This window comes from Erinaceus europaeus, chromosome 5, assembly GCF_950295315.1.
Source record: "Erinaceus europaeus chromosome 5, mEriEur2.1, whole genome shotgun sequence".
Taxonomy (NCBI): Eukaryota; Metazoa; Chordata; class Mammalia; order Eulipotyphla; family Erinaceidae; genus Erinaceus; species Erinaceus europaeus.
Genome location: NC_080166.1, coordinates 13,898,521 through 13,915,064, shown reverse-complemented (window position 1 = coordinate 13,915,064; position 16,544 = coordinate 13,898,521). Strand labels below are relative to the sequence as shown.

Below are 16,544 nucleotides of genomic sequence, written 5' to 3'. Positions count from 1 at the left end.
CCAGGGAGCCCATGGAGGGTGGGCAGGGCTGTGGGGTCTCTCCTCTCTCAGCACCATGGACAGCACCCAGGGAGCCCATGGAGGGTGGGCAGGGCTGTGTGTGTGTGTGGGGGGGGGTCTTTCCTCTCTCAGCACCATGCACAGCACTGAGGGAGCCCCATGGAAGGAGGGTAGGGCTGTGGGGTCTCTCCTCTCAGCACTATTTATCATTTAGGAGGGGCTAGGTCAGGTTTAGGCTTCAGGCTCCTGGACTGCTGTACGGAGCCAGGCTGAAGGAGGCCGGGGCTGCCGTCCTATGAGTGGCGACCAGCCACCCTCATCCCGTCACCATTTCCTTGCAGATCAAGGCACCATCAAGAAGGTGCGGGCGCCCCTGACTCCGGGCGCCACCGGCTGCCTGCTGGAGGAGGTGGAGCTGTTCCCAGAGCGGCGGCCCGAGCAGGTGCGCGGCCTGCGGGTGCTGCACAGCCAGAGCGCGCTCTTCGTGGGGCTCCGCCAGCACGTGGCCAAGGTCCCGCTCAAGCGCTGCCACTTCCACCGCACCCGCAGGTAGGGGCCCCCAGAGCCCCCCGTGTCGTGAGTTCCCACTCCTGCCTCATGCCCCAGGGTGATCCCATCACCCCACGTCCCTCGAAGTCTTCAGTCCCAGGAAGTACCTGGACTCAAACCCTTCCTGGTGGTGAGGACTTCCCACCTGTTGCCCTGCCACATCTGTGAACAGCTGAAGGGGTCCCAAGAGGTGACTGGGGGGCCAGGGCTGACTCAGGGCAGAGGCTGTCCCTCACCAGCTGAAGGCCCTGGGTTCAAGCCAGGACTCCTCGGTGGAGCACCTTGGACAGCAGCAGAGGGGTAATGGAACGAACAGTGCCGTGGAGTCTCCTATCTTCCTCCTCCTTCCTTTGCTCTTAATTCTTTTTTTAAAAGTATTTTTATTTATAGTTATTTTGGATAAAGACAGATATAGAGAGGGAAAGGAAAGACAGAGACACCTGCAGTTCTGCTTCACCACTCATGAAGCTTTGCCCCTGAAAGTGGGGACTAGAGCCTTGAACCTGAGTCCATGCGTACTGTGATGTGTGCGCTCAGCCAGGTGCGCCACCACTTGTCACCCCTTCTATTTCTTGTTGTCAGAAAATCATCACAGCATCCCGGACAGCACCAAAGAGATCCCCGTGGTTGGTGGAGCAGTGCCTTGGTGTCTCTTCTTCCTCCATCTCCTCTCCCTCTTCCTCCTCATTCTTCTCTTCATTCTCCTTCCTCCTCTTCAACTTCTTCACTCCTCTTCCTCATTCTGCCCCTTCACCATCCCTCTTTCTCACTCACTCACTCAAAGAATGGAACAAACTGCAGGGGAGGTAACTCAGTGGTGAAGACATCCCACCACTGAGTGGGTTTCACTCCCCAACAGTGCATAGAAGGAGAAGGAGAAGGAGAAGGAGAAGGAGAAGGAGAAGGAGAAGGAGAAGGAGAAGGAGAACTAGACGAACAAGAAGGAGAAAAAGAACAAGAAATAGGAAGGAATCTGTGATTGAATATTCATTCTAAATCCAATTAGCTTATGAGAGTGTCTTCTAGACAGACTGACCCAGCCTCTCCTTTAGAACATGAGTCTGGAAAATCCACTTCTACAAGACCTTGGTTGCTTGGAAAGGCAAAGCAGCAGAGGGTGGGGTGGACAGATACTGCTTTTACTAAGCACGCGCTTGCCTGGCACAGCACCCACCCATGTGATGAGAAGCTTAGGAAGTTCCTACAGGCCCCTTTGTCAGTGAAATCCAGATGAATGCTTTGACCAAATCCCATTTTACAAAGGAAATATTTCCTCCTTTCAAAATGAGCATAAGGGCTGGGAAATGAGGCAGTGCAGTGGTTCCACACTGGGCTTGCATGAGAGAGGTCCCAGGTTCAATTCCTGAGCACCACCAGTAGCCAGCCCTGAGTAGTACTCTGCTCTAAAGATAACTTACCTGGCAGAGCATGTATCTTGCTATACACAAGTTCCAGGTTTGAGGCACCACATGGGAGTGTCACAGCACCAGGGAAAGCTCCAATGCTGAGATGTCTCTCACTCTTTTTGTCTTTTCCTTTCTCCCACTCTAATAAGAATTCTAGAAATTCTACAGGAGTTCCAAGATGAAGTATGAGTGAACTCACCCTGACCCCAAGGGACAACAAAATAAAATGAAATAAATAAATAGATAAATAAATAGGCCTGGAAGGTAGCACAGTGAGTTAAGCACACATGGCACAAAGCACAAGGACCAACTCAAGGGTCCTGGTTTGAGCCCCAGTTCCCCACCTACAGGGGGGTCACTTCATTAGCAGTGAAGCAGGTCTGCAGGTGTCTTTCTCTCCCCCTCTTGTCTTTGCCTCCTCTCTCTATTTCTCTCTGTTCTATCCAACAACAATGACAGCAATAACAACAACTATGATAAAGAACAAGAGCAACAAAAGGGAAAAAATAGCCTCCAGGAACAGTGGATTCTTAGTACAGGCGCCAAGCCCCAGCAATAACCCTAGAAGCAAATAAATAAATAAAAATAGATACATTGGTAGCATGGTACTATGAAGATGTCAAAAACAGCTTGCTGCAAGGGCTTCAGGACTTCCCTGTCTAAGGCACCAGAGTCCCCAGTTCAATCCCTGCCAACACCATATGCCAGAGCTGAGTGGCACTCTGGTCTCTCATTTGTAGCAAATATCTCAGCCTCTGGTGTATTTGTGTTTGTGTTGGCTTCAGTGCAGCCTGTAAAGACTACAGATTTCCCCTAGTTGATCCATTCATAGTATATTTGATGATCTTCATCTGTGCCCTGTGCCACACCAGACCCTGAGTGTTGATGACAGAGAGGCAACCCTGACCCCCATCTTCCTCCTGGGGTGAAGAGTCAAGTGAGAAATCCCAACACCAATCAAATCCCCTCAATGTGTATTATGGATTCCAGCCACGGGACCTCAAGGGGCCTTAGATTTGATCGCTGAATCAGTTACCATTAAGGGCTGATCCCCAGCTGTGCTCAGACCTCATCTCCAAACTTGTCATCGTGTTCAATCATGTTTTAAGCCACATCTGAATCACGACCAGTGCTCTAATCTGAAATCTCCAACAGGAAGAGAACCCAGCACCTAGCTAGGAGGTATGATAGATCACTATTCAATGGGCTGTTTATCCTAAAGTCAGTAAGTAGAGATTATTAAAACTGCAAGATGGGGTAGGGAGGCCAGGGAGGTGACACAGTGGGTCAAGAGCCATCTCAAGCATAAGATCTGGAGTTTAATCTCCCTCTTCTCTTTATTTGATGAAGAAACCTTTAAAGAAAATAAAGAAATGGTAATCTTGGAATAAAGAAAGATAATATGGGGCTGAGTGGTGACACACCTGGTTAAGCGCACATGTTAACATGTACTAGGACCTGGTTCAGTCCACCAGTCCCCACCTGCAGGGGAGAAGCTTCACAAGCAGTGGAACAGGACTCTCTCTCTCTCTCTCTCTTTCTTCTCAATTTCTCTGCCTCTGTCCAATAGGAAAGTTGCTTATTTCCTAGAATCAAGGGTCTACCTATACATATACATATATATATATGTGTGTGTGTCTAAAAATATAATTATAATAAATGTGATTTCAAATTAAATATGTAAACCCTTATCAACACATTTCCTGACTTGAGATACTTTTAAGTATCAGGATAGTCTACATAGTGAGAAGAACAAAGTCTGTGGATAGAAGAAGAAAGAGATCATGTTGAGGATTCATCACACTAAGAATAACATTTTCAAAGGAGAATAAGGAAAAGTCGCTTTCACTATGAGAAGTCAGTAATTTTCCACTTGGCTTCTCTAAGAAATCTGACTTTCAAAAATAATAAGTAATGAGGACCCTCTTTATTCTAAAAGCATAGTTTGGAATAAAGGTAGGATTCATCAAGAGTTTGCCCGTGGCATGAAATAGTTTTAGGGAGGAAGGTATATTTTTGTAGAAATGATATTTTTAATGAATAGGCAGTTGTGTTTATAGAGAGCCTTTAGTATTTTAATGGACCCAAGGAATGCTAAGAGCATGTCGAGCCATCCCAGTGATGGGAAGACAAGAGATTTTACCACAAGTCGCTTTCCATTGCAACAGTTGAAACTATTCTTGGCATCCCTGAGGTTTTTGGAGTGCTCTGAAGCCCAAGTAGAGCCAGGGAGATGGTACAATTCTTTCTCCTTTGGGGAGATGTAGCTTTGCCCTGCTTGTCTATGGGTGTGAAAACGGGTTCAGACACAGAGAAAATATGTGTCTGTCCCTCAGAGAAGAATTCCTTCCTCTGTCATCTCTCAACCTCCTTAGAAGCCTCTACCCCAATGGGGACCCTTCCGCTACGTTAGGGAATGTGGGATATTATCTGGCCCCTACCTCACTGTCCACAATCACTGTTGCGTGATGTTTGGGCCTCGCATTAGCCCAGGGGTTGCTCACAGGTTAAAGGATCACAGGTGAAGGGTTTCCAGGTTTCTAGAAACTTGCCCCTGGGTCTTTTCATATGCAGATTACTCAAAGAAAAGGTGCTGTCCCTGGTTTCATAGAGGCAGCAATGCATTCTGTCTTGCTTGTTCTGCTGTCACTGGTTTAAGCTAACTTTTTGGTCTCTTTTCTTCTTCCTTTCCTTTTATTTTTCCCCCCACCAGGCTTAGGCTTAGTACTGTTGGACCTCTGTGCCTACACCACATCTTTATTATCACTCCCTTCAGTCAGTTTTGTTTCCTTTCTTTCTGGTAGAAAGAGGCAGGGTGGGCTGGGCAGTGGCACACTGGGCTAAGTAGGAAGGGCAAGGACTGGCTCAAGGATCCCAGTTCCAGCCTCAGTTCCCCATCTACAGGGAGGGGGATCACTTCACAAGTGACGCAGGTCTGCAGGGTTCTATCTTTCTCTCTTCCTCTATCTCCCTCTCCCTTCGATTTCTGTCTGTCCTATCCAATTTAAAAAAAAAAAATGGAAAAATGGCCACCAGGAGCAGTGAATTTGTGGCACCAGCACTGAGCCCCAGCAATAACCCCAGAGGCAAAAAAAGAGACAGAGACAGAGAGAGAAGGAGGGAGAGAAAGACCCACGCAGTACTGTTCCATGGCTTATAAAACTTCCCCCTTGCAGATAGGAACTGGGGGGTATTGAACCCTTGTCTTTGCTTATGGTAGCATGTGCTCACTTCTTTCTCTCTCTCTCTCTCTCTCTCTCTCTCTCTCTCTCTGTCTGTCTCTCTGTCTCTCTCTCTCTCTCTCGTGTGTGTGTGTGTGTGTCAATTGTTTGTCTTAAAATGATGGGTTCTTAATATTTTAGAAATTGAGGGCATATTTTATATGCTGTGAATACAAGTCGGATTTTACTTAGCGGAATTGGTCGCTGAAATGAATAACTGTTCAAATAATTAAGTTATTAGAGTTCATTTTCTCAGACTTCAAGAATTAGAAATGTGTGAACTTGTGTTTGAAAGACTTGCATGAATTCAGGTTTGACAAAAACAGAAAGAAAGAAAGGAAAAGAAACCACTCCAGCCTTCTTATTCTCTTTTCTAAGCACTAGACCATCTGCTTTAGTACGGAGTCTGAATAATCTATGTGTTTAAAAGACACATGTTTTGTTTGTAAGTTTTGAGAGAGGCAGCAGAGAGAATTACTAAAATATACTGTAAATGAACCTAAGCTGTGGAGGTGATTGGGATGATGCTCTAAAAGGATGTGAAGGAGTCAGAAGTAAATGCTTTTTAAGTTGTGTAACTGTGAAAGTTCTTTCTAAATAGGGCACTGAATCCAGATGTTAGGCAGGAAAATTTTCATAAAAATGTGCTGCATAATATTCTGAAACATCTGCACCTCCAGGAAAAAAAAACAGTGGCACGTGGGTAATGTGTTTGAAACACTGCTGGCAGAGAAAGAAAGCGTTTGTGTTAAAAGATGCATTTCCTGCGACCAAGTTGAAAAGCATAACCAGAGACCCAGTCAGAAAGGAAAAACTCAAAAGAAACAAAACGTTGGGATCGTCTCCAGAATCACAAGTTTAAACGAACAGAAATGCAGATAATTAATACATATATAAAGATGTCCTAAATATTAATCCGGCAGCTAAGGAAATAAATCCAATATATACAACAGTGTCATAACATCTGTAAGAAAAGATCATACTGGGAGGGGGGAAATCATAAGGAGCATTCAGCATGAAACCATTAAAGAGGAAAAAGAACCAGCTCTGTTGTTAATTCAAAAATTATATAAGTATTGATAAGACATAACGTTCAACTCAGCATTTTCACTTAGAGGACTTCAAATAGGATATGTGTACAAGTGCTGCTGGTGGTGGTGCACCTGGTTGAGCACTCGTGTTACAGTGCTCAAGGACCCAGGTTCAAGCCCCCAGTCCCCACATGCAGGGGGGAAGCTTCACAAGTGGTGAAGCAGGGCTCCAGGTGTCTCTCTGTCTTTCTCCCTCTCTATCCCCCCTTCCTCTCGGTTTCTGCTTTCTCTATCTAATGGATAAATAAAGGTAATTTTAAAAAAATAAAAGAGAATGTGTGTACAGATACATATTACAGCTCCCTTTTTTTCTTTTTTCTTTTTTGAGTCAATCACTGACTTTTTGTCTATTAAAAATGAGCTCTCTGCTAAGTTATTGTGCTTTTAGGATAGGGTCTAAAAATAAATAGTCCTTCTTCTGCCCTTTAATTTTGTCTGTGCTCCCTCCCTCTCCTCCAGCCTCCCATCATTCCTTCTTTGCCCACTAGACCTTTATTGAAAATCTACCTTACTCATAGTGGTGCAGGGTTGTTCTGTAACTGTCTGACTTCCTGTATATTCATTACTTTATTTTTTTTCTACCTTGAGTATTTTTACTATTTTGTAAGTATTTATTTATTTAATAGAGGCAAGCAGGGACAAATTGATAGGGGAGGTGGAGAGAGAGGGGGAGAGAGAGAGAGATGGAGAGAGAGAGATGGAGAGAGAGAGATGATGGAGAGAGAGAGATGGAGAGAGAGAGATGGAGAGAGAGATGGAGAGAGAGAGAGATGGAGAGAGAGAGAGAGATGGAGAGAGAGAGATGGACAACAGTGCTTTACTGCTTGTTGGGGACCTCTTTTCTCCCTCTTAATCAATCCCTGTCGAAAGGAAGGAAGGAAGGAAGGAAGGAAGGAAGGAAGGAAGGAAGGAAGGAAGGAAGGAAGGGGAAATCTTTCCACTGGGAGTGCTGGATTATAAGCATTTAGTCCCAACGGTAATCCTCATGGCAACAAAATCAATGTATTTTTCAAGTGACAAAACCTAAAAGGAATCCCTCTCTGCTGAGTTCCATCTATCTGTTTAAAACTTTGAGCAGTATTTGATTATTTTTAGACCAGTTTCTTAAGTTCCCTGTGCTTTTGGGTCAAAATGAGAATGTATGTGTGTTCCTGTGTGTACACACACACACACACACACACACACACACACACGTTCCTCATTTAGTGTTAAGTGTCTGACTCATAAATTATTTGATATATCTTAACAGATATTCAACAACTTAGGTTACTAAAGTGATAGTAGTGGTGATGATGATGGTGGTGGTGGTGGTGGTGGTGGTACTGGTTAACATGATGGTGGTAAATTTGTCATAGCCAAAACATGGAAGCAAGCAGGCAGTCAATAGCAGATGAGTGGCTGAGAAAGTTGTGGTGTGTATATACAATGGAATACTACTCACCTGTGAAGAATGATGGAGTCATCTTCACCTTCTCTTGGATAGATCTTGAAAGAATCCTGTGAGGTGAGATCAGCCCATCTTCATCCTGACTTATCTCACTCATGGACAGAAGTGGAGAAATCAGAACAGAAGGGGAAACACCAAGCAGAACCTGGACTGGGCTTCGTGTCTTGCCCCAAAGTGAAGGGCTCTGGGGGGGGGGGGGGGCGGGTTCAGGTCTCCGCCCCTGATGGTGGAGGGGGGCCGAGGGTAGGGGGGAGAGTGTCTGGCAGAAAACAGATTTTTCACACATGTGCCAACGACTGCATTGACTGTAAAGAACTAATCCCCTGTCCCCATAAAAGCAAAGCGACGGGAGCCAGGCGGTAGCGCAGCGGGTTAAGCGCACGTGGCGCAAAGCGCAAGGACCGGCGTGAGGATCCCGGTTCAAGCCCCCGGCTCCCCACCTGCCAGGGAGTCACTTCACAGGCGGTGAAGCAGGTCTGCAGGTGTCTATCTTTCCCTCCCCCTCTCTGTCTTCCCCTCTCTCTCCATTTCTCTCTGTCCCATCCAACAACGACGATATCAACAACAACAACAATAACTACATCAACAGTGAAAAACAACAAGGGCAACAAAAAGGGAAAAATAAGTAAATATAAAATAAAAATTAAAATAAAAAAAGCTACCTCTTCAGTGACCTCTGGTGTGTTTGCAGCGCCTGCATCGGGGCCCAGGACCCTTATTGTGGCTGGGACGTGGTGATGAAGAAATGCACCAGCCTGGAGGAGAGCCTGAGCATGACACAGTGGGAGCAGAGCATCTCCACCTGCCCTGTGAGTGTCCCTGCCCTCGTGCCCCCTGCCACACCCACGGGGATCCCGCTCTGAAGCCATGCTCTGGGCTGCACACACCCGGTGGGACCCCGCTCTGAACCCGCGCTCCGGGCTGTACGCACCCAGGGGAGACCCGGCTCTGAACCCGCTCCGGGCTGCGCACACCCAGGGAGACCCGGCTCTGAACCCAAGCTCTGGGCTGTGCGCACCCAGTGGAGACCCCGGCTCTGAACCCGCGCTCCGGGCTGCGCACACCCAGGGGAGACCCCGGCTCTGAACCCACGCTCCGGGCTGCGCACACCCAGGGGAGACCCCGGCTCTGAACCCGCGCTCCGGGCTGTGCGCACCCAGGGGAGACCCCGGCTCTGAACCCGCTCCGGGCTGTGCGCACACCCAGGGGGGACCCCGCTCTGAACCTGCGCTCCGGGCTGTGCGCACCTTCTATGAGAAATTCCCACCAGCACAGGCTCTGTGCTCATATTCACTCAGCTCTGAGTTTGCACAAGAGTCACACAGAATTCTCTGTGAGCCTGCCTGGAGAGAAATAGCTTAGGAGAAAGGACTTTGAGGGGCCAGGTAGTGGTGCAACTGGTTAAGTACTCACATTACATTGCACAAGGATGCAGGTTCAAGCCCCTGGTCCCCACCCGCAGGAGGAAAGCGTCAGGACTGCAGGTCTCTCTCTGTCTCCTTCCCTCTCTCTCTCTCCCTCCCCTCTAAATTTCTATCTCTATCCAATAATAAATAAATAAAAATATTTTTTAAAAAAATAGATTAAAGTCCTTTGAAAACTGGGGTGTCACATCTGTTTTATTCTTGGACCCTTGTGTCTGGACTTGGTGTGAGCCTCTGAGCTTCCTGTAGTATTCCTAGTGTGGCTTCCACGCCCACCCGCTGCCCTTGGGAGTTGTCATTTCAGAAGCTGAGATGAGGCAAGCTCTTAAGTGAATAAACTGTGGGATATTAGCATTGCTTCCCATGTGGGACCATGTCAGAGGTTCTGCTCAGGGTCACGGGAATGCCCAGGAGAAACAGCCTCGTGCAGATTCCCACAGTGGCCCTGGCTGAATGAGGAGAAACCTGTCTGCATGTAGACCAGCCCTGCTCCATCCAAGAGAACATGGTCTATAATTTCCTTGGATTGTATGTCTGGGTCTTCATATACCAGAAGCGACAGTTTTATTATTAGAGATCTGTTTCCGGGACCGGGTGGTGGTGCACCTGTTTGAGCACAGGTTACCATGGGCAAGGACGTGGGTTCAAATCCATGATTCCCACCTGCAGGGGGAAACTTCATTAGTGGTAAGCAAGACTGCAAGTGTCTCTCTTCCTTTTGACCTCTCTCCTCTATCAATTTCTCTCTGTCCTATCAAATAAATAAAAGAGGAAAAAATTCTGCCAGAAGCAATGGATTTATTTTGCAAGTACTGAGCCCCAGAAGTAACCCTAGTTGCAATTTTTAAACTTATTTTTATAAGCTGTGTTTGTCTGTTTAGTAGGAGAGAATGAGAGAGCTGAGAGGGAGAGATGAGAATTGGGGAGAGGAGGAGGAAGAGCAGCGGCAGGACTGCGCTGCTCAGCTCTGGCTTAAAGGGTGCAGGATGCTGACATGACAGCTTAGATAGATAGACATGACAGATAGATCCTTTGGCAGGTACATCAGGGCTCTGCCACTGAGAAACTTCAGTCAAGTTATCTCATTTTCTGTTTGGTCTGTTCTCACAAAATATGAGCAAAACCTGGAAGCAACCCTGGTGTCCAAGATGATGAGTAGCTAAGAAAGTTGTGATCTATATACACAATGGAATACTACTCAGCTGTGAAGAATGATGGGTTCACTCCCTTTACCTCCTCTTGGATGGAGCTGGAAGGAATCCTGTGAGGCAAGATCATCCAGAAAGAAAAGGATGAAGTAGAATAATCTCACTCATGGACAGAAGTGGAAAAATCAACTGAAAGGGGAAACACCAAGCAGATCTCGGGCTGGATTTGGTACATTGCACCAAAGGATTCTGGGGTGGGGGGTGGGGGTCTTCAGGTCCTGCTGCCTGGTGGGGGAGGAGAGCCTAAGCTGGGGGTGAGAGTGTTTTGCAGTAACCGGAGAAATTTACACATGCACCAAAATTCGTATTTATTGTAAACCACTCAATTAAAAAAAAAACAAAGACATATGAGCCACAGCTATTAACTTCACCATCTCTGGACATTTAAGTTGTCCCTTGGCAGCTCCAGAGCGCTCTCTGTGGCTGGTGTCCAGGTGGGGGTAGGGATCTGTCGGGACAGAGAGAAGTAGAACTGTCCTTTGTCAGCACCTTGGTGTGTCTCTAATACCACAGGCATGCTGGGGACAGCTGAATGGTCCCTTCACTTGCTGCCAAGGATCCTCCCCATGATTCAGCCAGGTGTTGGTGAAGCCCCCTCCAGAGTCCCTGTGTGTGAGATTATCAAGGAAAGAGGCACGGGGGGAGACAGGGATGTTAAAGCCAGTGTCTGACTGCTGGTGCCTCATCCAAGCTCAGAACTGGGCTTTGCAGTGGCCTTGGCTGCTACTTCTTTTGGTTCCTGAACTTCAGAGCTCTACTTTCAGCAGCAAACTATTCTGTAATGTCTCTTGCTATTGTTAAAGATGCTGGCTGCGTTGCCAAGTCCTGCTCATTTCTGAGTGGCGCTTCAAAAGCACAGAGCCATTTGCCTTCAGTGCTTTGCAGCTTAAGGAAAACAAAAAGACAACAGCTAGAATGTGGTTCCAAAGCAGATGTGCACATTAGCTGAAACAGCATATCTCCCTGCAGATGTTCAACATCATCAATGGAGAGAGAGAACGAGGGGGGGGGGGGAGAGAAAAATTGGAGAATTTCAGTGCAGTTCTCGCAAAGAGCCTGTTGGTTTAGAACCCATGGCCCTTTGAGACGTGACACTTCGTTACAAAATCACATCTCAGGATCCTACGTCTGAGCATGCATGCGGTTCTTTTCTGCTCATGGGCTCTATAAATCCATGCCTTGTGCATTTTTCTCTAGTGTGGACCTGGAGGTGACCCTAGAGGTGAGTGAGGAGATCATTTCAAGAAAGGGCAGCACACTGACCTGCTATTGGCTGGGAGCTTCACTTTCCAGCGTCTCTGCTTTACCAGCTGAGCTGAGATCTCAGACTCACTGTCTCTAAAGCACAGGGAACAAAGTCCTTTTATTTTGGGGTGTTCAGTGACTTCACTATACACATTCACTCCTACCCTCTCACCCGCTATAATTTCTTATGTATTGGGCTACACTTTTGACAAGTCCCAACTATGCAAAGCCTCAAAATAAGGCAATAAATTATGTCACTGAAAGCCACACACAGGAAAGAAAGCCATCAGTTCCCCCCGATTTATGTACCTCACAGAAAATGAGAACCTGCTGCCCAGCGTTCACTTAATTATGCATTCCTTCCCGAAAACCTATCTCACAGACTGCAGTGGGTGAGAGGAAAATGATCACAGCAGGTCTAGAACAGTCTTAACTCGGGCATTAAAAAAATATATAGCTCATGTGTTTCTATGCTCGTTTTAATATTTGATTTCTGGAAGTTGTGAAAAATACTACTTTTTTCTGTTGCTAAAAAAAAAAATAATGAATGCTGGCATGGATTGCAAGATAGCCTCTGGTTTCAGAGTAGTGTGACAGACAGATAAAGCAGTTGTATGGATAAATCCAGAGAGAAAATAGATTGGGGGAGTCGGGCTGTAGCGCAGCGGGTTAAGCGCAGATGGCGCAAAGCACAAGGACTGGCATAAGGATCCCAGTTCGAACCCCGGCTCCCCACCTGCAGGGGAGTCGCTTCACAGGTGGTGAAGCAGGTCTGCAGGTGTCTATCTTTCTCTCCTCTTCTCTGTCTTCCCCTCCTCTCTCCATTTCTCTCTGTCCTATCCAACAACGACAACAATAATAACTACAACAATAAAACACCAAGGGCAACAAAAGGGAATAAATAAATAAAATAAATATTAAAAAAAAAAGAAGATAGATTGGGAGTTGGGTGATAGTGCAGCGGGTTAAGCACACGTGGCGCAGGGTGCAAGGACTGACATAAGGATCCTGGTTGGAGCCCCCGACTCCCCACCTGCAGGGGAGTCGCTTCACAGGAGGTGAAGCAGGTCTGCAGGTGTTTATCTTTCTCTCCCCCTCTGTCTTCTCCTCCTCTCTCCATTTCTCTCTGTCCTGTCCAACAACGACATCAGTAACAACAACAATAATAACTACAACAATGAAACAACAAGGACAACAAAAGGAAATATAGATAGGTAGATAGATAGATAGATAGATAGATAGATAGATAGATAGATAGGTAGGTAGGTAGATAGATAGATAGATAGATAGATAGATAGATAGATAGATAGATAGATAGATAGATAGATAGATAGATATGCAGAGCTTGGGATAGGTTAAATACTTTTCTCTAGTCACCCGTCTTTATACTGAGCTTTGTCAGCTCAGAGAGTGCAGAATTAGGCCAAAGCATCTTCTATCTAAAGTCTAAGTCCAGGTTGAGTGGTGAGCACATGAGGACCTCAATAACAGTCAGACCCTCCTGCGTGCACCTGCCCGGGCAAGATTCCACAGCCTGGGGCCAAAGGCGTTACCCACTAGGCTCCTCAGAGTTAGTGCTCATTCTCCTCTCGTGCAAAGGCTGGGGTTCATGACGTGTATCCTGTGCCCTCCAGAGTTTGCCTGAGACATGGGACCTTTCCCTTTCCCCAGATACTTAGTGATCTGATCACCTGTTTCCCAATAGAAGATTCCTTTGTAAATCTTTTATGAACTTGTGTTGTCTAAGAGGCCAAGCAATAGTTGCCGTGACGTTCTGTTGGCTTAGGCAACCATCCCTGAAAACATGGCTCTACGTTGAAGACACTTGACACGCTCAAGGAGAATCTAAACTGGCATATAGACTTACTGCATGTGTTCTGCATGATTCCCTGGGTCAGTTCACAAGGATGATGTGACCTTGAGAATCTCCCTGGGGCTATGAGGCAGCACACCCAGTAGAGCACACGCGTTACTTTGTGTGAGGAGCAAATTAAAGCCCCCAGTCTCCAACTCCCTGGCAGGGGTGCAGTGCTGAAGGTGTCTGTCTTCCTCTCTCCCACTCAACCCTTTCCTCTTGATTTCTCTCTGTCCCTGTTAGAGAAGGAAGGAAGGAAGGAAGGAAGGAAGGAAGGAAGGAAGGAAGGAAGGAAGGAAGGAAGGAAGGGAGGGAGGAAGGGAGGAAGGGAAGAAGAGGGAGTCGGGAGGTACTGCAGTGGGTTAAGCGCAGATGGTGCAAAGCCCAAGGATTGACATAAGGATCCCGGCTCAAGCCCTGGCTCCCCACCTGCAGGGGAGTCACTTCACAGGCGGTGAAGCAGGTCTGCAGGTGTCTGTCTTTCTCTCCCCCTCTGTCTTCCGCTCCTCTCTCCATTTCTCTCTGTCCTATCCAACAACAATGACATCAATAACAACAACAATAATACTTACTTACAACAATAAAATAACAAGAGCAACAAAAGGGAATAAATAAATATTTTTAAATGATAATAAATAAAATGAAAAGAAAGGAGAAAGAAAGGAAGGAAGGAAGGGGGCCTGGTGGTGGCGCACCTGGTTGAGCGCACATGTTGCGGTGCACAAGGACCTGGATTCATGCCCCTGGTCCCCACCTGCAGGGGGAAAGCTTTGCAAGTGGTGAAGCAGGGCTGCAGGTGTCTCTCTGTCTCTCTCCCTTTCTATCATCCCCATCCCTCTCAATTTCTGGCTGTCTCTATCCAATAAATAAATAAAGATAATTTAAAAAAATTAAAAAGAAAGATAGAAATTATGAAAGAAGGAAAGGAAAGAAAGAAAGGCCACAGGGAATACTAAGTCATCTTTCATCTTGCAGATACAGAGCCCCAGTGATAAACCTAGTGGGAAAAGAAATATAAGTCTTCCTAAGCTATAATTCTGTGTGAGTGCCATCCACAACGTTAGAGATCGATGAGTACCAATACTCATCTCCCATGAAATGAGGCCTTGTCAAAGACACCTTCTGTAGTAACTAGCAAAATGCAGCAAGCAAGTATTTTAGTGCCATGAAGTAACAGGAGTCTCCATATGCTGAGGTAGGATAGTTATCTTCAGATTGAAAGGGACTATGGGAATGTCCAGGTCTAAGGCCTCCTTGTAGATGGCAAAACCACAGACCAGAGTGGAGAGGGATTAGAAAAAGTTCCAAAACAAAGCTGGGCAGTGAAACAGTCTACCTTCCATCCCTACTGCCATTATCCCCAGCAGGCCACAAAAATGTTGCTCCCGGCTGGGAATGTCTGCCTGGAGGAATGGATAGATGTGTCCCGTGAGCAGTGACTCCACTGCCACCTTCAGTGTTCTGCGCAGACAGGAAGGTGGTTTCTGCGTTCTTTGGTGAAATCTGGTGCAAGAGAAAGAGCGAGTTACATTGAATCTGGACCATGTGCTCAATGCTATTAGGTGACTGTCCAGAGATTGTCTCTTTGACAATGCAGGACAACTCCAGAGAGAGAGACTTCCTTGTTGTATTCCATAGGAACAAAAAAAGAACTGGGCAACCAGAGAGACAGCTCACCCGACAAGGTGCCTATCTTGCTACTTGAGTGACATAGGTTCCAGCCCCGATCCCACAGAAGACTTGCCTCTGGTGCTGTGGTGTCTCTCTGTGTATCTCAGTCTGTCTCTGTTCATGTGTGCAGTCCACGGCCACACACACACACACACACACACACACACACAGTAATAGCAATTTAAACTATGAAACAGAACTGGAACTCCAAGGCAGTAAATAAGATGGCTTTTTTCTCAGTGCGACTGTTGAGTGCTCTCCTGGGACTCATTTACTGAGAGACCAAGGGACATCCTAATGCGAGACAGGCCTTTCAGGGAGCCACTTCCAAATGCACTGTTCTGTTATAATTGCTCTCAAAAGCTTTGAAAACACAAGCAACTTCAGCTGTGAGAGATTAGGAACAGGTAAGAGGATTGCAGCCAAAAGTTAGCTCAGTGTCAGGCCCTGGGTTTGAACCCAAGCACCACATGGGCAGCTCCAAAGGAGGCTTCATGAAGGAGGATGAAAAAGTGCTATGCTTAGCTGTCTCCATTCTGTCTGTCTGTGTGCCTGTCTCTCTCTCTCTCTCTCTCTCTTTCTCTCATAAAGTAATTGGTCCAAGAAGGCTACTCACCAGGGTTAGGCAGGCTGTGTACCCTTGCTTCACACTCTAATACCATGTTAAAAGGAGAAGGAGGAGGAGAAGAAAAACATGTTAGCTGATAATAAAGACACATGGGGCTGGGTGGCGGCACACCTGGTTGAACACATGTGTTACAATGTGCAAGGACTTGGGCTCGACACCCCAGTCCCTACCTGCAGGGGTAAATCTTTGCAAGTGGTGAAGCAGGGTATCTGTGTTTCCTCCCCTCTCAATTTCTGGCTGTCTCTATGCAATAAATAAAAGACAATATTTTTTTAAATAAATAAATGAAATAAAGGGAGACTTATCATGGTAGAACCTGGTGATAACTTGGAAAACACTGTCAGAGGAAGCAGTAGCCACTTTCTCCTTTACCTAGAGAACTAAGGGAACACAGGTGAAGGCCCCCAGTATTATCACATGCAGAATACAGTACTCATCACAGAGGAATTAGAGAAAGGAGAGAGAGAGGGAGAGGGAGAGGATGAAAGAGAGGGAAGGGAAGGGAAGGGAAGGGAAGGGAAGGGAAGGAAAGGAAAGGAAAGGAAAGGAAAGGAAAGGAAAGGAAAGGAAAGGAAAGGAAAGGAAAGGAAGGAAAGATAGCTGTTTTAACGCCTTAGCCCCCTTCAGTTCCTGAGACTAAGCTAACCCTGCCCTCGAAGACACAGCTGTGCAGGAAGAGATCGCAGTACTCAGCTCTCAGTCCTTGAGGTCTGAGCCCTCTTGTACAAACAAAGCTCAGATCAAAGAAGAACCAAGGACCAGTACCGCAGCCCACCTCCTATGTCCCCCTAAGCTGGCC

The 16,544-nt window shown here is 46.7% G+C and overlaps 1 protein-coding gene across 2 annotated transcripts in view; it reads left to right on the top strand.

The window, feature by feature from the left end:
* Window positions 1-16,544, top strand: part of SEMA5A (semaphorin 5A) — a 380,052-nt gene that overhangs the window by 296,398 nt on the left and 67,110 nt on the right. For both annotated transcript variants that reach the window (XM_007520548.3, XM_060191157.1), the window contains 2 exons: window positions 342-549; window positions 8,406-8,523. In XM_007520548.3, coding sequence (XP_007520610.1) covers window positions 342-549; window positions 8,406-8,523 — 326 coding nt within the window. The remainder of the gene's footprint in view (window positions 1-341; window positions 550-8,405; window positions 8,524-16,544) is intronic.